Raw genomic sequence first — 23,662 nt, 5'->3', positions numbered from 1 at the left:
AAACCAAAACCAAACTAAGCAAACAACTGGAACAAGAACAGAATCACAGAAATGGAGATCACATGGAGGGTTATCAGCGGGGAAGGAAAGGGAAGGAGAAATGGGGGAAAGGTGCAGGGAATAAGAAGCATAACAGGTAGGTACAAAATAGACAGGGGGAGGTTAGGAATAGTGTAGGAAAAGGAGAAGCGGAAGAACTTATATACACGACCCATGGACATGAACTAAGCGGGGACTGCTGAGGGAAGCGGGGTACTGGGCGGAGGAGGGCGGTGAGCCCTGACACTCGGCTGAGAGCCGGGCGGCCACACGGACGGTGCAGACCGAAGACAGCAGAACTGCAGTTCACAGGGAAGCTGACTTGGGAGGAGAGATTCTTCCCCTGAAAAAGACAGGAGGGCTGACCCTACCAGACACATGGCAGTTTGTGTATTTCACAAAGAGTCAAACGCCAGTTTAAGAATCTGATATGACAGAACTGCCCAGTTAACTGATGCTACCTCCTTTTGCTATGGCACAGAACTAGCACTTGGGCCGCAGAGCATTTCAACTCCGGTTAGTGCAGATCTCACAACGGTGGTCACCTGTCCAACCCAAGTATGCCCTCTGTCACCCAAACACTCACTGTCTTTTTACATCACAGACACACTTATTTAATCCATTTCTGACACTTTATTTTTCTGCTAATAATTTTAACATTATGCTTTGATAAGTATAAAAGGTTCACAGGTACAAAAATTTCTGTATAGCTCCATGGCAATTAAAAAACCCATGAAAACAGAACAATCTTTTAAGTTGGGCAAATTCATTTTTATATATCCGAGTGACATCTTCTTGAGGTGTGACTATAAAAATGATTTCATGTGATTGTGTCAAAATGTCTGATGATTCCTTTTCCTTGTTTCAGGAACTCTGGCTTGTGACCTGCATGCTGCTGGACGGAGTCCTCACTCGGATCTGCAGCAGCAGCCCCGCCCCACCCCGCCCCGCCCCGCCCACGCAGGGCCCCAGGACGGCCCCTCCGTCTCGCAGCCCCGTGCTGCCTGGACTAAAGGAAGACTCTGACGCCAGCTTCAGAAGCATGAGAAGTGGAAATCTGTAGCTATTATCTTTCTAATGTTAAAACAAGGGTAATGATGAAACGGATGAATTTTTCATATTAGTGTTAATTTTTCTTCCTGCAAGGATTTCATTTACATACACTGCAGATGAATTACATTTGTGGAGCTTTTATTTGTCCAAAGCACTTTTTAATGTTCCCCTGAAAAGATTAATTTTTCCCACCTGTAAGATTCTGAGTGAAAATGACCAACTGGAACAAGGCAAGAAGCCTGGGTTCATCTTTCTGTTTTTTACCTAACAACCCGTTGGACACAGAGAACAGAGCTCTAAGGTCTTTGTTCAGCAAAGCTAGGTATGGGCGAGATTACCCCCAAAATCAAAAAACCAAAAAAAAAAAACCACCCCAAAACCAAAATAAAACAAACTCCCATTATTCAATCTTGGATGATAAAAATACTGCCAGAATGTTACAGACATGAAGGGCAGACAGACGCCAGAAAACCAAATCAGAAACTGTCTCACAGTTTAGACTTTTTTTTCCTCTGCTTAATGAGAAACAAATTATCATTGTCTTCCTCCTCCAGGCAGCCCTCCTTTTTCCTGTGCTTGCCCCGCTTAGACTCTTTGGGCAGCTTGTCTTCTCTTGGCTTGTGGCAATGGGAGTGGTGAACGGACTTGCGAGGCTTCTGCGTTTTGAAAGCGCCAGGGGAAGAGTGTGTTTTTGGGCCCCTGGGAAAGTCCTCCTCCACGTCGTGACACCTGTCGGTCTTCCTGTGCTTTTCACGCTCTCTGTTGTTTCTGCTCGTTTCTTTCTGGGTCTCCTTCTTTTCTGGAGGCCACCTGGTGCTCCTCCACGAGGCCTGGCCCTTCCTCACGTCATGGTGGGACCTCTGACTTGCTGCTTTCATATGCAGCCTCTTGAACTGCCTTGGGAGATTCCCATGTTTCTGGAGTTCTGGAAAACATAAAAGTGTTTTTGCACATCCTGCAGCTGGACAGTCCGTGCAGAGCTTCCCCAGGTCTGTAAGTACCTTCGCAGAGAGGGGAGCCAGACATTTAAACGCATTAATGATAAGACATTCTAAAGAGCCTTCACTAAGGTAAAAATTACTCACTAAAAACTGTGTGGTACAGTTCTATATTTCTGATCGCTAACAATGAAAAACATCCAGAAATCTGATGACATTTATTCTGCTCAATACAATTAAGTTAAACAGTGCAGACGAGGACCAGTGAGGGCGCTAATCATTTTAGCTTTGTGAAGAAACGTCACGTCTGACCAATTCAATGGACAGCCCTCAATGATAAGGGAAAGCAAGATGCATGTGTCCTACTGACAGCCTCACGTGACATTTCAATTACACTCTGAAGATCAAGTTTGGCCACAGCACTTAGAGGTGGATGCCAACCTGGACAGATTAATCCTCCAGAGGAGAGATCACTGGCTTAGAGACTGAGTGTGTACACGTGCACACACGTGTATCTCAGAGGTTTTAGTGCAGATCTGACGCCAAGTTTTCTTAGGATTTGACTCTTACTGCAAGTGTCTGATGACGGTGACTCTGATTGGGGGGGGTGGGAGATGAGGTCACAGCGAGGGATAGAAGTTAACATGTCACTAAACCTTCAAAGACTAAAGAGGAGTGCGACCCTCCCCCACAATGAAATAAAGTGCAAAGCAGTATATTTAGGAGACCAAAAAATGAATTTTGGAATATAGAGAAAAATAAGTAATAGACTTATAGACTTCAGCATTAAATAAAAATGCCGACAAATACAGCAAACCTCAAAGTGGATCTGTGCCACAGCTGTCAATATAACCAGTTAAAAAGGAAAAAAAATGGCTTTTCTCTGATTGTAAGACTTATAAATGCTCATTATAAAAATTTTGGGAAATACAAAAAAGCATAAAGAAAATAAAAGAGAAGCACCCACAATCCTTTAATCCAGAGATGATACTTTCATGTATTTCTTTTTAATCTTTTAAAGAGAGTCTGGAAAAGAATAACAGTAAAGGCCAAACAAGTCGACAAGGTATAGGTCAACTTGAAAAACAGAACGGTTTCGTCCCAAAAGCCAGAATAGCCTCATGAACTGCCTTGAAGAACGTCACAAGGAAGAGCAGGCAGAGAAAACAGGCTTACATCAGAGGATAATTTGGTGAGAAAGAACTTTACGTTCTAGTAACAGAACGTAACCAAACTGCAGAGGATGGCTGCGAACCTGGGGCTCTGCTTTGTAACCAAGGCTGATGGGAAGTGGCTTCTTCGGGGAAGCCCCAGAAATTCACCCAGTCGGGAAAGCCTTTCTTTCCATGAAAAATTTGAGACATATACGAAGGGAAAAAATAGTAACTAGGCAAATAGAAAAATCTCAAAGGAGCCTTTAAAAACTCTGCCTACAGACATGGATGGGTATTTTCTGGACATTTCCTGATATGATCATTATGTTAGAAAAATGTTTATTGTGAAGAGATTACAACACACGATTTTTGAAGTGGGTGTTGACTTCTGGAGATCAAGAAAGCTCCAGTGTCTATGGTAATTATTAAAACCATTCTGTGTGTTAACCAATGACCCCCACTCCAGGTAAAGACAGTGCAAAAAAAGACATTAAGGAACTACTGCAAAGTTGATCTAGCAAGAATTCTAACAACATACCTTTTACTTTCCGTTTTATTCTGTGTTCTCGCTCCCGAATTTCGTATTTGTCATCATAGTAGTAGATGAACGGAGACGTCGGAAAGGTCTGGTTGAACATCCGCCTCTCTGCACATTCCTGCAAATTGTACTGGGGATTAGGGTGTCACAAGGGCACACTGTTCAGACACACCTGCTGCAAGACTAGGGAGCATGGTGACGAGAGAAGAGCGCCCCATCACTGACACTCATTGTTGGCGCTACGCCGTGTGGCCTTGCTGGGACAGTGGGAGGGTCGCCCAGCCTGACCCAGTCACGTGCACATGCTATTTTTTTCTGGACTGGAATTTTCTTCCCTTACTTCTTTACTATGAAACCCTTATCTTTTTCAATCTTGCCTGCCAAACCGCTCCCCCAGTCTGTGTTGACAGCAATGGGTCCCTACCACAGGCCTCATACCTGCAAAGGGGTTTATTTTATCTGGCCTTATGTTGTATCAGACCTATGCTGGTTGGCTCTTCAACAGCCTCCCATGGGAGCTTTCCCTTCTCACTTACACCCTGAATGTGGGTGTGGCTTCCTAGCTCTGTGCTCTTCTTCCTGCCACACATGTGGTCGGTAAGCTTATTTTAACTCAACACTCACTGCTCCTCTGGGCAGTCGACGCTTACGGTGGGGAGCAGGGTGGTGGTGGGTTGTATCTAGTTTGAAAACAATCCAAGATGATTGTGAAACACCCCAAAGGAGCCCTCTCTTCTTTGTACTCCTTCCAGTCGAGACGCAATCACTCCTGTCACTCATCGCCCTAGGCCAGCTCCCTACTTTCCTGACCCCACCTGCCCTTGGTGGTTGTTCCCAGACCCGCACGCACCCTCGGCCTGACACGCCCCACAGAGCAGGCTCTGTTTGTCGTGATCTGTGACACATATCTGCTGGCACGTCTGAGACCAAGTATCTTTTCTTTGAAAAAGCTTTCCCTTTGGAACTTTCCCATTGCTGTTTTTTGCCACCTTGAAGAAAAATTAGAATACCTCTTAGGAAGAAAGTATGTGAAATATCCACATGAGGTTTAGCTGATTTATCGTAATTTTGGCATTACATAAGTAATTGGTAATTCTAAGACACCTGACCAAGCTGGTACATATGTATGTACACTTAGGAACATAATTTGCAGGGATTAAAAAATTACAAGTCCTTTAAGATATATACTTAAGTATAGAAAATAAATGGAAATCTGTACCTACCATTCAGCTTTCTAATGTTACCTTAATTTATGTGTTTTTCTCCCTAAGAATTAAAGCATTACCAAAATAACTAAAATAATCTGTGTAACTCTTTTCTATTTCTCATTTATATCATTCCCTTTCCTGAAGGTGCCACTGCCTTAAATTTGGTATCTACCATCTTCATATGCTTTATATTCTTACTACTAACGAATACGCCAATAAACAACAATGCAAATTTGAAGTGTTGAAGTTTGAACTGCATAGAAATGATGTCCTGTAAATACAGGGTCCGGCACAAGTAAGGCCCCTTTTTATTACAAAATCTTATATAAGCACGTAATTCTGTAACATAACAATGTAACACTCAAGCACACCATATGACATTTTAGGTGAAATGTTCAAAGTGAGACTGTAAACGGTTACACCCTTATTATTACCCTACCAACCACACTCAAGCAGGCGTTACTTCTGCTGGACCCTGTATTCTGCAATGGCTTTAAGTTGTACCAGTTTCACAGAACAAGCTGAGTAGTGCTCTCTTGGACAGAGTTTCTGAATACAGTTTCGGTTAAACTTGACTATGAAACTATTGGGTCTGGTATATTTCAGTGTGGAAAATTCTGATTACTAATTCAATTTCTTTACTGGTATTAGTTCAAGTAGGCTTGTTCTTCAGTCATTTTGATTAATTTATATTTTCCTAGATAATTATCAAATTTCACTTTGAAATTTATAAAGCTTATACAGTAAGCTTTATAAATTAAAAATTATACTGTATTTTAAACTATTTATACTTTTAACTCATTTATACTTGTATCTTTTCTTTTCCTGTGAGTAGCTTTTCCAGAAGTCTCTTTTCTTTTGAAAAGAAAATGTGTTCAAAGAACCAGCTACTGTTGATGTTACTAACTTTGTTTTCTATTTCAATAATTTTGTTTCTTATCTTTATTATTTCCTTCTTTCAACTAGTTTTAGATTTATTCTCTTGTTGACTTTCTGGAACTTTTTGGGTTCTGAAAGCTATAAGGCAAACCTACAAGGTTAAAGTAGAAACCTAAAACCATAATTTGGCTGTTCTAAAGCAATGGTGATCATTAGAATGCATGAGAACGGCTACCATTCTGTTCACTACTATTATTTCCCAGATTGATTTTGTGAGCTGTGTTTGTTTTAGCTTAACCTGTTCACATACATTTAAATCAATTAGAGGAGTAAGCTCTGACAGATCTGTTACTCTGGCAGGGATGGGAGAAGTCAATGAGTTGAAACTCTATTGAATCTCACTTCAAGATATCGGTTTATTAAAAAGTAAACGTTCGGCATTACATTCGCTTTGAGTTCATTTCTCATCCACTGCGTCTGGAACAACAGAACTCTCTATGCCCAACGGCGCTCAGACTCACGTGTCCGTAATGGCCTTCCTGACCACAGTTGTAGCAATACACCAGGGCCGACTGTCCAGCAGGGGTCTTCGGCTTTTTGGGTGGTCCAGGTTTAGTCTGCAACATAAATATTTGTAAAGGTTCATTAAATTTTAGGAGAAAATTAAAACCTCATTCCTTCCAAAAAAGCTCTTTTTCAGAAAGAGAGTCCTTAGCAATACTACCTCCTAAAGTTTGGTACGGAGACCCCACAGTCAGATGACTCTGTATTAAAGCATATAACGTGATAACGGGCCTTTTATTCTTAACATCACTGTGCACTTTCCTCTCTCCTCATTCCTTTCAGCATTGCATCCGGCACTGTGTCAGGTATCAGGTATCTCAGGCAGAAAAGAGTAACAGTCTAGAAGAACACGACAGGCATAAAAACAGGTAATGACAGGATGATGCCAGCACAGTGACAGAAGCATTATTAATGGAGGGTCAAGGGAGACCCACCATCAGATGGGTAAGGCAGCTGGGGAAAGCCTTCCTGGAAGCATGAAATTTAAATTTACCCTGCGAGAGTTAGGTGTAAGTCCAATGGAGAATCCTCGGTAGAGCGGACAGCATGAACAAGCACATGAAACGAAGAAAGAGCGTACCAGGTGTAAGGAAAATGCAGCTGGAGAAAGCATGGCAAAAAAACTGGAAGGACCTGTAAGTCGTGTGAAGGAGCTGGGGCTTTATCGAGTGTTATGTGTAAGGTTCTAAGTGTAGAAGCAGACAGCTGGAATTGCATTTTGGGAAAACCACTTTGGCTTGTAGCTGTAAGGAGGATGGATATGAGCGGGAGAAGGGCAGATGCAGGAGGAAGGCCAATGAGGTGGCTGTTAGCACTTCTTGGTGAGGCGATGAGGGCCCAAACTGTAAGAGTAACAAGGGTTAGGCAAAGGGGACAGATTTGGGAACTACATTAGGAAGTAGAACTGGTTCTACTTGAGCACTAAAAATGTAAGACGGACGAGGCAAAGGAGAATCGGGGTGTTTTCCAGGTTTCTATCTTGAGTGAACTGGTGGAGAGCCGTGGTGCAAACAACTGATTCAGAGAAGAAGGCAGGAAGAGGAGGAGCCGGTGTAGAGAGGAAGATGATGAAATCTGTCTCAGACGTGGAACATCTAGGTGCAGATGTCCACCAGGCAGCTGTCTATGTAAGGCTAAAGCTTGGGCAACATGTCTGAACTGATCAGATCTAGAAGTGATCTGTCAAACGGCAGAGGCTGAGATGACCAGAGTGAGCAGGACTGCCACTGCCAGCAGAAGCCGCAGTGAGCGAAGGCTGGACTCCTTGGCATAACAACATTTGAGGGGGAGAGAAGGAAAGATGAAAGGGCGCAGAGCCACTGGAGAACACAGTCACAGACCTTAGAGAACAGGTTCACAAAGGCTGAACTGACCTACAAGGTCAAATACAGCAGAGAGGCCTAGTGGGATTAGAACCGAGAAACATCCATTAGGTTTGACAATTGTTCATGGATAACCTTATTGTTAGAATTTGGAACCAAAGGGAAGGTAGAAAGCAGAAGGCAGAGGCTGAATAGTGAAGAGAGGCACACAAAGGTGGTAAAGCTACAAAGAAGAGCAAGGAAATGATTACCCACAAGGCCCAGAAGGCGGTTCCTTCCAGGAGGGGAGAGAATAGCATGCAGAGGGTTTTGGGGTAGCTATGATTTTCTATTTCTCGAAGATAGCCATCTTACATAATTTGAGTGTGTTATATAACTAAATTATTAGACAGTACATGTTTTATGCACTTTCCAGTATGTATATTACATTTCACGATAAGAAATTAAAAAGAAAAAAAGAAAATGAAGGTGAAGAAAAGGAGACAGCAGGTACATATGATTTTGAGAAGCATGAGTAAGAAGGGGCGGAATGAGACCAGGTAGGACCTGGGTGGGGGAAGGGGGGTGATAGGGAAGTCTGTTATTAGAATGGGAGGGACACGAACCCTTGAGAACGCTGGTAGAGATGGACGAGTTGAAAACAGAAGAAAGGTAGAAATGGATTAAGCAAAGCCCCTGAGGCAGCGGGGCCTTAAACAGAAGGAGAAAAATCTAGTCTCCCTTCTCTTCCTAATCCCTCCCCGCCCCTTTTTCTGAGATCGAAAGGATGGGAATAAACTTGGCTAAGTTTATTTCTTATGTTCTTCATCAGGACCCTATAACAAAGTGCTGGTCTGCCGACTAATTTTGCTGTTGTTCCCTGTGGCAAGTTTTATTTTCTTGACATAGGAAAACACAGTCTATAACATTCTTCCTCAAACAACTTAACTTTGGCGCCTATTTCCTGAAGTGGATCCTGGAGGACGCCCGCAGCCCGAAGGGTCCCGTCTGCTGAGAAAGACTTCAAGTGCCACACACAGCGGGACTTTAAGCCTCAGCTGTTATCAATCAGGATATAATAGGAAACACAACCAACAAATATCTTCTACTCCAATAGACAAAGCGGTTTATAAATTAAGACTAGCTAAAACACAGTTTTAACAACTATGTATGTAAGCATATACCATTCATTATAGTGGTTTATAAATTGGTTCAGGTAGTAGAGCACCAGGAAGACAGGAAATTATTAAGTAGAAATAATAAGGTAAGTATATTGCTTGTAACACAAAACTGCAACTGTGAGCATATGTTGTTTAAGGGAAAGAAAGAAAATCCAGAGAGATGGTGTGATGCACGTGAAGGTAGAACAGATAATGTTTCAAGGAAGAAGCTGTCGAAAGCTACTGATGGGTCAAGTAAGATGAAGGCAAGTGACCCCCCCCACCCCCGGCACTTAGCAATTAGGGGTTGTCTGCAAGGGGAAACCGTTCTGAGCAGTTTCACTTGAGGGGTGGGGGCAAAGTCAGACTGGGACGGGTTTATGACAAGTAGAAAGATGCTGAGGAACAGAACATGGGTGACTTTTCCCAGAAACCAGACTGTGCGTGGGAGAAAGGAATGGGATGAGCAGAGCAGAACATCGGTCCAAGGGCGCCTCCGCCAGCTCGGGCACCGGCATGAGCTCGGGCACCGGCATGAGCTCGGGCACCGGGCATGAGCTCGGGCACCGGGCATGAGCTCGGGCGTGCATTCTTTCACTGACCGACTTAAAACAATACTAAGTGCCTGACACACGCCGGTCAGTGTTCTACGGTTAGGTGACTGAGAAGTGAGCAAAACAAAATCATTGCTCACATCGCTGTGGTGGAAGACAGATAAATAAAACCAACACAACACACACAGCACACACTGTCAGAGAGTAATGAACGGTATGCAGGCAACTGACATAGAGTTACGTGAACGAGAGTCAGCGGTGGTGACTCAGGTCAACTTTCGGGGAAGCTCTCACTGGGATGGCATTCCGGGCACCAGGCACGGGGAACTTGATTGTACTGCCCAAGTCTGAGGAAATCACAGGTAGTCCCGGGGCTGTTCCATCTGCCTGTACCACTCTTTCCCCAGATAAACATGGAGAATTCCTTCATCTCTTGGCTCAAATGTCATCTTCCGAGTAAGGCCCCCCCCCCATCACCCTATTTAAAGTCTCAAGCTCTCTTTGAATGGTGCTTCCCACTTCCCTGCTTCAGTGCCCTTTCCTAAAACTCCACGGTACTTACTTCATCTGATGTACTGTGTATTACTTATTTGTTTTTCCTATACACCCATGCCCCCCTCCCCCACAGGGATTTGCTTGCTCTTGGTTCACTGCTGTACCCCAGATTCTGGAGCAGGGCCAGGTGTATAGCAGTTCAGTAAATATTACTAAATGAATAACGAAGTAGTGCATATGTAAAGTACATTGCCCATAGTGGGCATCCAATACATTTTAGTCACTAAAGACGACCTATCAAATTAAGCTGTTATGTATTAAAATGCCTGAATAAATTAACACAACTTCCTAAGTGTCTGAAAGTGTGGCACCTACTCTGGCAGAATTAGGAAGGAGTTAGTAATACAGAGAACAGGAATTCCGTCTTACAATACTAGGGATAAAGAGGTCCTTTTAAATCAAGATTTTGAAAGCATGTTTCATGCTGATGCTTATTTTATTTGGAAAGTAATCTCATTCAAACAGCCTCAGATTTAGCCCCTCTGGTTCATTTATGCCCATGGATGAAGTGCACACATTTGAATGTTCATTCATCTGAATAATGTCACTAGTTACAAACTTCCATTATTACTAATAAAAATAGCAACTGTGCTTATATTGTGCTATGAAATTCTAAACTGTTTCACAATAATTAATTAGTAAATGACATGACAAACACTATCTACATACTCTCATTTTAATAAACTATCATGTACTAGGACTTAATAGGAATGAAATCAGCCCAGATCTTCACTAATTAGAGAGCATTTCCGTATTAGAACACAGTACTGGAAACTTGGTAACGATTTCCAGTGGACAAGTTTTCATACTACGATCTAACAAAAATCTTACAGCTATTTCAAGTGCTAGAAACATAAATTTGTGACTTAATACTTCTGCCTTGGAGCATGTCTTTGTTTTTTAATTAGCAGTAAAGGTCCAATTTAAAGCAGAATGTGTCAACCGATTATTAGTTCTAAGTTCAGGGTTCTGTCACACATGTGTATACTGCAGACAGCAAGTTAAATGCAGGGAACAAACGCAGTTCTGGAACTTTTTTTAAGTTGAAATATTTATCTGAAGACTTTGACCTAATGGATACCAAATGAACTATTTATGAAAGCAGCTCTTTTTCTTTCTTTCTTTCTTTTTGGTGTGACAAACATTTAAATAATCTATATTTGTAGCATGATATCTTGGAGATTACTTTACTATCAATATATAGAAGTAATAACCTGGTAGATAGCATTACCTATGAAAGGTCCATCCCATCTGCTATTCTTGCTGAAAGCTTTTCATGCACCAGTAAACTCAGTAAATATCAGAAGATAAAGCACAAGCCTACCACGCCACGGATTTACTCCTAATGTCTCCTCAAAGTGCAGCCCGATGCAACGATTACAAATGATTTTCTTCTAATGTCATTTTACATAACCCTTTTTTCTGCATGAGTAGTTAGCACAGAATGAATGAATGAATGCCATTAAAACAGTTAATCATTATCTGGGACACTGGCCTTACTCCCTTCCCTACTAGGAATCTCCATGACAAAGGCCAAGAGATCAAACTGCCAGAGCTGCCTCAGTGTCCTATTTCTAACAGTAATTTTTTATGCAAATGAACCTGCTGGGCATCTCCCTCTGTGACCTTGGGCTGCCCTTATCTAAACTGACTTTGATCCAATGAGGACTTGCATCTTGTTGAAGCTCTTTACTATATAGGATATGTAATCAATTCCACTAACTAAAGGGCATTTTCTACTCTCATGACTATAAAATGGACTTATTTTTAATAATCATACATATATGTTTAAAGACTAGATTATGTGCTCTTATTTGTTAACCCAATGTGTTCTATGAACATATATTAAAAAGTGTGTCAAGTACTTGATGTAAATGTATTCGTGACCAAACACAACATTGAGTAAAGGACTGAGCTTAACTCCAGTCCTTCTGAACAAGTACATCTTTAAAGACATACACTTTTCATGCCTGACAACCTTATTCTTTCAAAGTTCTCCCAATCAACTTACTTTTTCAATAAACTCATGAAAAACACAAGCCTCTCATCAATATCCACATATTAAAAAAAAAAAACCTAACTCAAGTAATCAAATGGAATTTCCCAAGAAGATGCTACCACAAACCAAAAACTTGCCATCACAGTCAAAGCCCATCAACCGAAGAAGGGACCTAATGGTGTGATTCATCATAACACTTGACATTTGAGCTGAACAAAGGTTTAAATTAAAAACATACTTTTCTCCCTGTATAAACATGTTGTTTTCTGCTTGCTCTAGAGAGTAAGACATAGTTCTCTAAGCACTTTAGTTTTACGAAGAGCAGGCAGGGAAAGAACAACAGGTGCCCTCTCCTTTCTTTGGTGCTGTTTACAATGGAAGTGACGACATCAATGCCACTGGTACACAGTCAAGGAAAATCACATCTGAGGCCTAAAGGAATCAAAGGAAGAATTTAAAAGTTGGGCCAACAGTTCTGCAGTGAACTGGACCAAAGCTGAGTCTGTGAGAAGGCAGAAATAAGCATCCCACGCGACTGAAGATATGAATGGTGCCCTGTCCCCCTCCAGCATTGTTCTGGGGAAGTGCTCGCCACACCTGGGCATCTGAACTCCAGGTCTTACTCCAACCAACGTTTTGCACAAAACCATCCGTTTGCTCAGTGTTCTGGCAAGTATTCACACTATTACTTCCCTTTGAGGAATATCGGGAGGAATTTTCTCTAAGGTAAGGCTTTGATGTTATTTTAAAACAAAGTTTCCTTTATGAATTTTTAAGCTTTTATTTTTCTCTCAGTGAAAAAAAGAATTCAGTTGTATTCCAGTGGACACCACTACTAATTTTCCTATATCCTAAAAAGGCCACTAAAAGCACCACATGTAATGATGTACCTGTATTTTTTGTGTGTTAAAAAAATGATGTCACGTACCCAACAGACTCCCAATCCATCGGGTAATTCCTTAATTAGGCAGATTTCTGAGACATGTATTATGTACACAACAGACCGGAACGTCTCCTTTGGAGCATTTTCTAGTCTATCGGGTGATTACATCATTAAGTCACACATGCTACGTAGAAAAAAATCCTTATGAAAATTCATGAAAAAATGTACAGCATATCATTAGCATGCAGCAGACGTGTATGCTTTTGATATTTTCTCTGTTTAAAAAAAGAAAAACTACATGAAGCAATTAGCCCAGGTCATGAAAACATGAGAAAGGTACCAGACTCTGGTGAAAATGAAAACTGCAAAAAATTGCATCTCTCATGGTTTTGCTGAGAGTAATTTGCTTTATTGGAAAATGGATTCTAAAACAGTGTTCACTGGAATGGCAGCAGAATAAACAGTGTTGCTTTATTGATTCGGTACTTCCATACACACGATACTTCCTCCCTGCCCCTTTTGGATACTCCTAAGTTTTACAAACCAATGGGCTGAAGGTTGCAAATGACCAGTGGTAAGACTATTAATTATTCAAGGCCTTGCAGTATGTCTGTATATTTAGATCTTCATTTTATGTAAACAAAAGTGTAAGGGATTGCATGAGTGTGTTTTTTTTTAATAAGTCAAAACTACGCTAAATATGACCAGAGGTAAACTGTTGGTATAGCTCCTAATAGTGAAAAGATTATATATTTAACAACATTGAGCATTCCACAACCTCTATGAGACAATATATTTGAAGAGTAAAATAAACACAAGTTTTATAAAAATAAGTTATTAAACTTATTAATTTATGACTTTTTTGTAAATGAAATCCCTTCCCCCCCCAAAAACCCCCACCATCAACAAAAAGGAAAACCTCAGTACGCAGAGAACAATGAACATATGCAAGACAGTGAGGACCACAGTGATCCACTCCCTGAATGCTCCAAATCTTCATGGCTTAAAAAGCATCCCAATTTTCTTCAAAGGTAGTGGCATTTATTCACTGGGCCATAGCTAATTTTACATGGAATGCAAAAATGTTAGTTTAAGTTTAATTTACCACCCTATTTAAATATTTCCAATGTAGCTCTCCAACTGCAGAGCTATCCCTCCGTCTATTTTAATTTTAAAGTAAGTTAGCAGAGGCTTCCTTCTTAATCCCCAGAGACTACCTACATAGTGACACAAATGCACAAATTTATGACAGCAACATAAATGCTCTTCTGAAGTAATGTGCAACATTAAGTGAAAATCGTTTCCTGGAAAGATATTATAGGTATCTATATTTTATTTGCCATCTTAAACATATCTGGGTCTTTATGGCCTTATTTTAAAAATGTATTTCCTTTTTATATTTCCTGGTGCAAATGGACTGCATAAATAAGCAATGTGCTATGAGGCTTCAGACCAGCCGATAAAACCTTTCAATTTTCATGCCAGCTTCTTCTTTTGTAATTCAAATCCGCCTGGAAACTGGCAGCTCTGAAAACTGAAACAAGCACTGCCACAAATACCTTGTAATGCTATCGACCTTGTCTGCCCATGCAGTGAGAAAGGGGGATGCGTATGTGTCTGCAGCCATCCAGATAACACAACTCATTTTGGGGCGGGGGGCTTGGGGTGGGGATAACAGAAGCCAGTCCCCGACTGTGCACCAAAAGCAGTCATTACCGGGCACGATGGAGAATACGTCTCTTCAAAATACACAGTGCATTTAAAAACCATATACGAGGCTGAGCCACTGCTGTCATTACCAATTTTAATTTAGCTCCTTCAGTTTGCCAGCCAGATAAACTCTTTAGTGCTGTTTTTTAATCTATTTGCCACATTTTATGTTTAAGATTATAGTAATATGGACAGGAGAAGGAATCACTTTTAGGGGAAATAAAGAAATATATCCGCTTATCGGCGCCCATCAGAAAGTTCATTAATCAGCCAGGCTTTGTGCCCTCTAAATTGAAAGGTTAAATAATCCTCTCAGGAATATTTCCCGGCCCCTCCGCCAATTGTCCGGAGAGGAGCTGCCATTCACAGCACTCGGGATCGGTGACAGGGTATCTTACCACTGTTTGCACCCCAAACAATGATGGACAAATGGCCCGGTTTACAAAGAACCTTTTAGTACATGGATGGAAAAGGACCACGCGCTTTGATGTAGGGTGGACGGAGGAGGGGGGCAAGAGACAGGCTGTGGGAGGAAGGGACAGGAGAGAACACATCACATGTGTGAATCCCAGGATATTTGATCTGTTTACTGGGGTGGACTATAAAACATAGAATCCGCATTAATAAACATCTTCGACCATATGAAGTCTTTAACATATTCAAATCTGCTTACATATATAGCATACAATTGTACATAAATCATCATCGAAAAAACTGTGGACTAATAGAACCGTAGCTTTATCATATTTATTATCTAATACACAGGGGATCAAAAATAAACCCCGGGATTTTCATTTTACCATGACTCCACATGACTTACACCACACAGAACTCCCCCTCCGCACTCCCCGACGCTGCTTATTCTGCTGAAAACTGCTCTTACCCACCAGTCACAAAGGCAGGGGATTCCACAGCTGTAAGGACCTGTTCAAAGGGGGAAAGTAATGCTTTTCTGCTTTTACAATATGCTCCATCTTAGCTCCTGCTTGTCTTAAAATAAAGAACAAACGAAGTAGAAAGGCTCTTTGAATAATACAAATCCCATGCCCCAAGAAAGTGCTTAATTTTGTGTTGCCTTTTTTGCTGGACTTACAGGAGAATATGGGTGGGAATCCACAAAACTGACCAAGCTCTTACACCTCAACATCGTGTTGTGAAATCAGGCTGGTTTCTGGCATCAGTCGTGTGAAGGCATGAAGCAGTTTAACCTGAGGTGCAAAAACCTGATAAGCTATTTGTTTCATCCCTCATCTGATTAACATAAACCCTCTACCCCTAGCAGAAAGTATTATAATTGGTGCTTGTGTGTGAGAGTTATTCAATTTCATGTTATTCTCATTATTTACCAAGGAAATAAAGATTTATGTAATTCTGTCTGCTTATGATAGATAACTATGTTCAAATGAAATTGAAGTTACCATTTAAGAATTATATATTTATTAACTTAATATTTTTTTCAAAATGATATGGTTGTATCTTTATATGATATATATTTTACATAGTCATTTTCATTAGGAAAGGAAGTAGCCTAAAGATTTTTTGTGATCTATACTCTTAAATGTCTTTATGGTTTTTTAAGCAAAATTAAGAAAATAATTTATTTCCTGTATTTGATTAAAAGTTACTTACTTGCATTTCTAGAACAGAAGACAACCATAAATAATTAGAAAATAAAAACTGAGGTAAATAATTTTATCAACGAAAGACACTGCTTGTATTTTAATTTCAATAACTGTAAGAAGGAAACAGTTTTAGGAGACAGAGAGTAAGGAGGTCATTATGAGTCTCCTCCTCTTAGGCAAACAACAGACTTCTCAAAGTCCTCACGTAACCTGAGTTTGGCTCTTCGTCCGGAGGCTGTCTGTGTCGGTGGGAGAGCCTGCGGGCTCGCTGCACTGGGGCTCCGCGCCAGGCACTGTGCTAAGTGCTTCACATTCACCAGCACACTGCCTCCTAACGACAACGCTAGAAGGCTCTGTACCCATTTTTCAGATCAAGAAACCAAGGATTTAAAGATGAATATTTTAACTAGGTTCGCACATCTAGTAAATGAAAGGGTCAGAATTTGAACCAATGTCTAATTCCAAAGCTGACATTCTTTTCCCTATACTGTGATTTAAAAACAAAAACCAAAAAACACATTCCCTAGTAACTTCCTAAGAAATAAGCCTCCCCTTCTAGCTCAGTTTTATGGAATATTTTTCTAAGGACTTCAGTAAAATGAGAAGGGAATGTGGCATAACTACAAAATAGGAAAATGTGAGAGATCCAAGAAAGACAAAACGGAGATTTTATTATATAAACTCACTTCAGGGACACTCCAAAACTTAGTTCCCGTAACTGAAAAGGCATGTGGGGTAATCCACAAATACAGTCAAGAAAAAATATTTTTGTAAAATGCGTATTTACAGACAAGGACATATTATAAAATTATAAAGATGACCTTATAAAAGTTATCCAATAGATATGGTTTTATATCATTTTTGGAAAAAGGAATGAAAATAATGTGATGACTTTATTACAAATTAATTCATACCTGTGAAATCTTTTTATAAAGCTTATTTCTGAACATTCCCATGAAACAATTCTTGTTTTTAAAGTGATCTATCAGTATATTAATACAACAATTAAGGTAAAGGCTATTTTAATTCTAAAGCTGTTAAAATTTTTTTTGGTGAAATGCTCTCTAAAAATGGAGCATTTTTCTCCTTATAATATTTTTGATGTATCTAAGAGAACCAGAGTTGCTGGTCTGGGAGGACCATGGCTGAGTTCAAAATGGCTGGAAGAAAATACAAATGCACAAAAACGAAACACCCGCGACTTCTAGGTGTGTAGGATCAAATGGCAAATGAACCATGAGTAAAATCTAATGGCTCTGATCAACTCATTAACTTTTGGTCATTTAAGAGATTAAGGTTTTAAAACCGTAAACTTAATTCAACTTCAGTTTGCTACTGCAGTTTATACCACAACAGGAAATACACTGCACGAGAGTTCAGAGACTGTTCATGTCAACAAGCCAAGGGACTCTTTCAGGGTCTTCTCCTGCAGAACATTCAAATGACTAACCTGCACCCTTACAAGTCATGGCTGGTCGTGACTGTCACTCAGTGTCTGAGTGACTCTCAAATACTTAAATCCGTCAGGAGCTACTGTCAGCTGCTAGGCCTTCTGCCAGGTCTCCACACGCCAACTGCTAAAAGAAATGTTTTAACACAAACGCCATTGGTCCAGTACACTTTATCTACTTTTATTATTTCCACTGAAATGTCCAGAGAAGATGACGACAAGCTGAATCACCTGGTATATATTTGTTTAAGGACTAGCATGAATCACCTGCTCAAAATACATAGGAAAAATAATCACTCAAGTATACTGAAATTATTTTACATACTACGTCTATGTTCATGATGTACAGTTAACGTGACAAATAGGCACCATTCCAGATTTTTAAACTACAATTTATAGTCAGATATTCTATAGTGTTAAACTGCATGAACTTTAAAAATTCCCAGGCTACCTGTTTATATTCATTTCGTCAGAACAGAAGCACTTCAAGTGTAGAGTTTTGAGTAAAAAAAAGTAGTTTCTTTTGAGATTATATGAATAATGTATGTGTTTTTTAAGAAGAAAGAAAAGGTTATAAATACTTAGAAAAATAATTTAACTACCACAAAATTTAACAATCAGGAAGAAATTGCCCCTATAATAACTGACTAGAATTCCTTTGTAAGTAAAGGTAAACAGAAGCCCTGGCTGGAGTAGCTCAGTGGACTGAGCACGGGCTGTGAGCCAAAAGCATTGCAGGTTCAATTCCCAGTCAGGGCACATGCCTGGGTTGCAGGCCACGGCCCCCAGCAACCGCACATTGATGTTTCTCTCTCTCTTTCTCCCTCCCTTCCCTCTTTAAAAATAAATAAATAAAATCTTTAAAAAAAGTAGAATTGAAAAAAAGTACTTTTTTAAAAAAAAGGTAAACAGAGAAAAAGGATTGTGTAGAGTCCAAAAGTAATTTTTTTTTTATCCTCCTCAGGAGAAACATTTGTTAATAGATAAGAGAATGAAATCCACAACAAGAGTTTCTTTAAAATTTTAAAACAGAAGTAAATGTGAGGCCCAAACAGTAAACATTCGTCCTAAATGTGATTTTGCCCCCAGGCCCTAAAGGGAAGACAAAAAAGCATAGGAACATTTTTTTTGACCAAATAAAGAAAAGTTATTGTTTACAGTAGAATCTCATTCAATTAGTTTATTATTGACCAACCTGTACTACATAAAAAATGAACAGAACTCACGGTGATGGGTGATCAGAACATGAATGATATTTAGAAGGTGGCGAAAACACCGCTGCTTCTGGGCCAAATGTTTATAGTGAATGTTTCCTAACTGTGTGTGCATCTTTTTCATTGCTTGATTATCTGAAACATTTCAATCCATATTAAAATTGTCATAAAGCACTGATATTATTAAAATACATTAACCCAAGAAAAAATCTGCTCAGAATATGCCATATCGATTTCCCATTTAAAACAAATTAATTTCTTCATTAAAATATTGAAAATCAATTAAGCTGGGAATTTCTCTGAATGGGATGACACCTCAGTATTTGTTTGTAAAGAAAATATGAAGGTTCTTTCATGTACTTCAATAAACAGAAATAAGTTATGTCTGAATATAAATAATTTTATTCTACCCCCATTCAAAAATAAGTTTGTATACAAACTGTTTAAATGTCTGAGGAAACATTGAAAGGAAAAATGACATATGCATTTATAATTCACAATATTCACTTTCTTCCCCTTTTACAGAAGCTTTATAAAATTGCTTTTTGATGATTTGGCAAATTGTATTTATTTTTAAATGAATCTCATTTATTGAGATAGATAATTCCAGGTTTCATTTGCTTTGAAATTGCATTTTCCAATTGCTTCGAATGATAAGTTCTGGCAAGATGTGGTCCAACATGCCAGCAGAAATAAAGATTAAAAAAAAAAATCAGTTGACCTATTCCGTAAATGTAGTAATTATTTTTTACATTAAACTCTAAACATTGTAATATTCAAGTAAAAAAACTGACAGCAAAATGTTCACACTAAATTCTTTAAGAACAAGTAAATAAACATGGAAGTATTCACATAAAATTTCCATTCAAAAAATCTTAAAAAATTTTAGTCACTGTCGAAATGTATCTTCTATCTCTGTTATCACAGAAAAGAAGTTATCAGTGCTTATTCAGAAAATTCTTTTTCTTCAGATGGCCCTGAGGTACAAAACAGTCACATACCTGCTAATACATCAGAGCACAATTCCATTCACACCTCAACAATGTTTTAGTACTATGGGCATTTTTAACGAAAAATGAATCTTTGAAAATTTGACAGAGATGCAACATCTCAAAGGCAACACTTAACTAATCCAAACAGTGAAGTAGTCATGTCTGATACAGACTAAAGAAACCTACAATGTAAACAAAAGTACTCCTGGGTCTTGAGGAAGTTGGCAGTGAAGCGAACTACCAAAAGAAATGAATTTATGAAAGTGTTACTTTAGGATAATTTGTAAGCCAGTCAAAAAGCTGTACAAAGAAAAAGTTGATTTAGCCCTGGGTGGCTCAGTGGATTGAGTGCTAATCTGCGAACTCAAAGGTCACAGGTTAGATGCCTGGTCAGGGCACATGTCTGGGTTGTGGGCCAGGTCCCCAGTTGGGGGCGTGTGAGGGGCAACGGGTCAATGTATCTCTCACACATGGATGGTTCTCTGTCTTTCTTTCTCCCTCCCTTCCCGTCTCTCTAAAAATAAATAAAATCTCTAAAAAATTTTCTTTAAATTAAAAAAAAAGTTGATTTAAATTCCAAAATAGAGTGAGGCCTACTTCTCACTCTATTTTGGAATTATTTAATAGTTTAAAATATAGTTTGTAATGAGTTCTGTTTTCTTGCACACCGTGACACCTATCACTCGATATCCACCATGTAGAGGGGTTCCTGTGGGTTCTGCAGAACTGCTTATGTAGCCAAGGAGCTCTCAGAAAGAGATTTAAGACTCCCAACATATATCCAATTAAAAGAGGGTTTTCTTTTTTCCACAAAAAGAAAAAATTCTGGCTTGAGGATGACTTTTTGAAACTCTATTTCACATTTTAATTTACAAAAAAACCACATTTTAGTATTAGGCAACTAGAGAACAATTACTCTCTCTTACATCACAACTGCAGGATAAAGACTTCTGTATAGCCACAGCCTCACAATCAAATTCCATTTTCTTATTCCTTTCTTTTGGTCCGTAAGATACATTCTGGCGTTCAACTAGTTCAGGTAAGACTACTGTTAACCCCTGGTCGGTCACAAGCCTTTTCTAGACTAGAAAACAAGAAGGAAACTTCACTCCCCATTTTCCTGACAGCAAGTATTTTACTTTTTGAAGTATGAATTCTAGGCATTCCAAAGATTAGATATAAAGAAATATTCAAAAGGTAATTCTTCCCAAAAGGTTACATTTGCTTTCTGCTTAAACTTTGAAGTTAAAATAAAAGGTAGCAAGATTGTAACACATTTTAACAATGTACACAAAGAAATCCAGGGGCAAAATTACACATAAAAGATGTATTATCCTTTTTGGTTCTTCACACATACAGCCCCCAAAGAGCAAACTCCTAGTTACTTTTTTAAGTAGATTAAAATCAAGATTAACAAAATGTCCAAAGCATGTCAAATTATCGCCTCTACTAGTTAAAAATCCTGTTGGTTGTAACACTCTGTTGGTGGCCATTTTGGCCTAGGATTTTTAATATAAATGAGACTAGAAGTGACAGGGGGTGGGGGAAGGGACTTTCCTTCTTGAATAGTTAAAGAGGGAAAATTTTTATCTAGAATAAGTTATCTGAAAGATGAAAAAGAACATTCAAAGTCAGACGTTAACCAAAATTTGAAAATATAACAAATTAAAATACAAGAACAGTGCTGAAGATTTAAAAAACTTTCTGAACATTTTGAAGGAGGTAAATACATAAACTATTTGAGAAAATTATTTAATTGTTAAATAAAAATCTTATTTTTTTCTTTTTTCCATGCAGGTCTCCAAAAATGATAATCTAAAGTCATTAATTAATTATATGGCAATTTTATAGCTATTAAAATATATCAAGAAAAGTGACGTAGCCAAATAGCATATATGTACTCTATCTATATAGAAACATAGGTAGTGTTTTAGAATTTTATTAGCATGTACCCATTAGAATAATGGTCTTATTCTTTATTAATGTAGTGAAGTCTAGTCAAGCTGGTTAAAAACCTATTCTATTCAGATATCAATTGTTCAGGAGGCTTTATTTGAGCTCTCACAAAATTGCTGAGAATAGTGAACACATCTCTTTCTTTAGAATGTGTTTTAAGAAATTTTTGATTTGGTACATTTCACCAGTCCACTTGCACCAATCAACTGCACCACCTTTCTTATGTGTTTGAAAAACAGTACTGTTTAACTATAGGCTTTTTAATTTCAGTTTTATTTTTAATTTTTAACAAAAGTGATTCCTGGATAGACCTGAAAATTGCTATACTATTGCTTGTGTAAATGTCTTTCTAGTGTTCCTGACTGGAAGGCAGATAAAAGCAATGGAGAAGTTCCCAAATGTAAATAAACACTTCCAAACGGAATATACGAATCAACCTCCCAACCCCCGTGCCAAAAGCACAGTTCATTTTGGGTAAGAATTGGACACTCTTTGATTAGAAAAAGAAATTAACCCATGATTAAGTGTAACATTTCCAGAGTTTTCAGAAGACTGGTTTAAATCAAGACACAGCAGCAGTTCCAACCTAGGCTTCGTCACTCGGCCACCGCTCCCTCTGACTGATGCCACTGCACCTGCGAGGGCTTCCACGCGTCAATAGATGGCAGTCCACCGCCTGGTAAGGAGCTGGAGACAGCCTCGGTGCGCTCTGCTTCCACTCAGAATTAAACACTGCATAATTGCAAACATCTGGGTACTGCCTCCGTACATAATTATTTATTTTATTTTACCTGAATTGACATATTTGTGCATATATTTATAGATATACAAATTTGGCATTTATATTTGTAAGCTATTCCTAGTTATTAATTTAAACGTGATAATTATGAATGGTGATAGTTGCTACAATATTACTTTGAAAATTAATCAGGATTCTAGATTGAGACAAATGGATTTGCAAAATGATTTCGTTGTACCTACAGATAGAAGGTACTGTAATTCCCTCCAGGTTAATTGATTTCGTTTCATTAATTTTTCTTATTCTTTTTACAATTTATTTTCTTAAAGCTATAATATTAAACAAACCTTCAACTATTTCTGTTATCCTAGATGGCAGTTTCTAGTCTTCTGTGAGAGTTATATAGAAGAACACGGTGCAGACACTGAAAGGAGTGCCTTGGAAAACAGTACTGCAGGCACTTCAAGTTTTCAAGGTTGGGACTCTCTAATTTAGGGAAAAGAAATGCACTGTCAAATCCATTAGGCTGTTTATTACTTAATGTACTTAATGACACTCCGACAAAAAATGCTACACAGAGAGACGGCGATCTTGTAAGTATAATATATGATTGGATTCCAATCAAGTTTAGGCTGTAAGGATTTCAACCACAACATGTAAGGGTAAACAAGTTTACACATAAGCACAGATATAATGTAGTCATGGAAGTTACATCTTTAAAATATGTAACATATTTGGGTGTGTGTGTGTATATATATTTTTGGGGGGGTTTTACACTAAAGATTTTAAGAAAACCCAATTTGGAATTAAGAGACAGTTGAGGAATGACAACTTTCACTAAGAATCTTTAAATAAATTAAACAGTGATAACAGAACGTGGAAACAAAGCACTTGATACTATTCCTTGCTTCTTGGACCTGTGGCAGACATGCTGGCAGTACGCGTCTCCTTACTGGTTTACCTTTTATTCCCCCAAAAAAGGAGCAATAAGAAGACATATCTGGTCAAAACTTTGCACTTTCTATTTTTACTACTTGTTTTCCATAAAGAAAACTTTTCAATACATTACAGTTTAAGAAAACAGCTTTCACATAGTTTGTATAACTACAAGAGTAATTTCTAGTGTCTCTTGCTCAGCACAATACATTTAACAC

At 38.9% G+C, this 23,662-nt stretch overlaps 1 protein-coding gene across 4 annotated transcripts in view; it reads right to left on the bottom strand.

Moving 5' to 3' along the window:
• Nucleotides 1-652: 652 nt before the first annotated feature.
• ZCCHC7 (zinc finger CCHC-type containing 7) overlaps nucleotides 653-23,662 on the bottom strand; it is a 211,871-nt gene continuing 188,861 nt past the window's right edge. For all 4 annotated transcript variants that reach the window (XM_045841001.1, XM_045841002.1, XM_045841000.1 and 1 more), the window contains exons 7-9: nucleotides 6,331-6,426; nucleotides 3,723-3,840; nucleotides 653-2,017 (exon numbers count right to left, since the gene is read on the bottom strand). In XM_045841001.1, coding sequence (XP_045696957.1) covers nucleotides 1,581-2,017; nucleotides 3,723-3,840; nucleotides 6,331-6,426 — 651 coding nt within the window. In that variant the 3' untranslated portion in view covers nucleotides 653-1,580. The remainder of the gene's footprint in view (nucleotides 2,018-3,722; nucleotides 3,841-6,330; nucleotides 6,427-23,662) is intronic.

The sequence above is a fragment of the Phyllostomus hastatus genome, unplaced genomic scaffold (assembly GCF_019186645.2).
Source record: "Phyllostomus hastatus isolate PE091 unplaced genomic scaffold, TTU_PhHast_1.1 phas_contig_34, whole genome shotgun sequence".
Classification (NCBI taxonomy): Eukaryota; Metazoa; Chordata; class Mammalia; order Chiroptera; family Phyllostomidae; genus Phyllostomus; species Phyllostomus hastatus.
The sequence above is the reverse complement of the archived record's forward strand: the minus strand, read 5'-3'. Positions and strand labels throughout refer to the sequence as shown.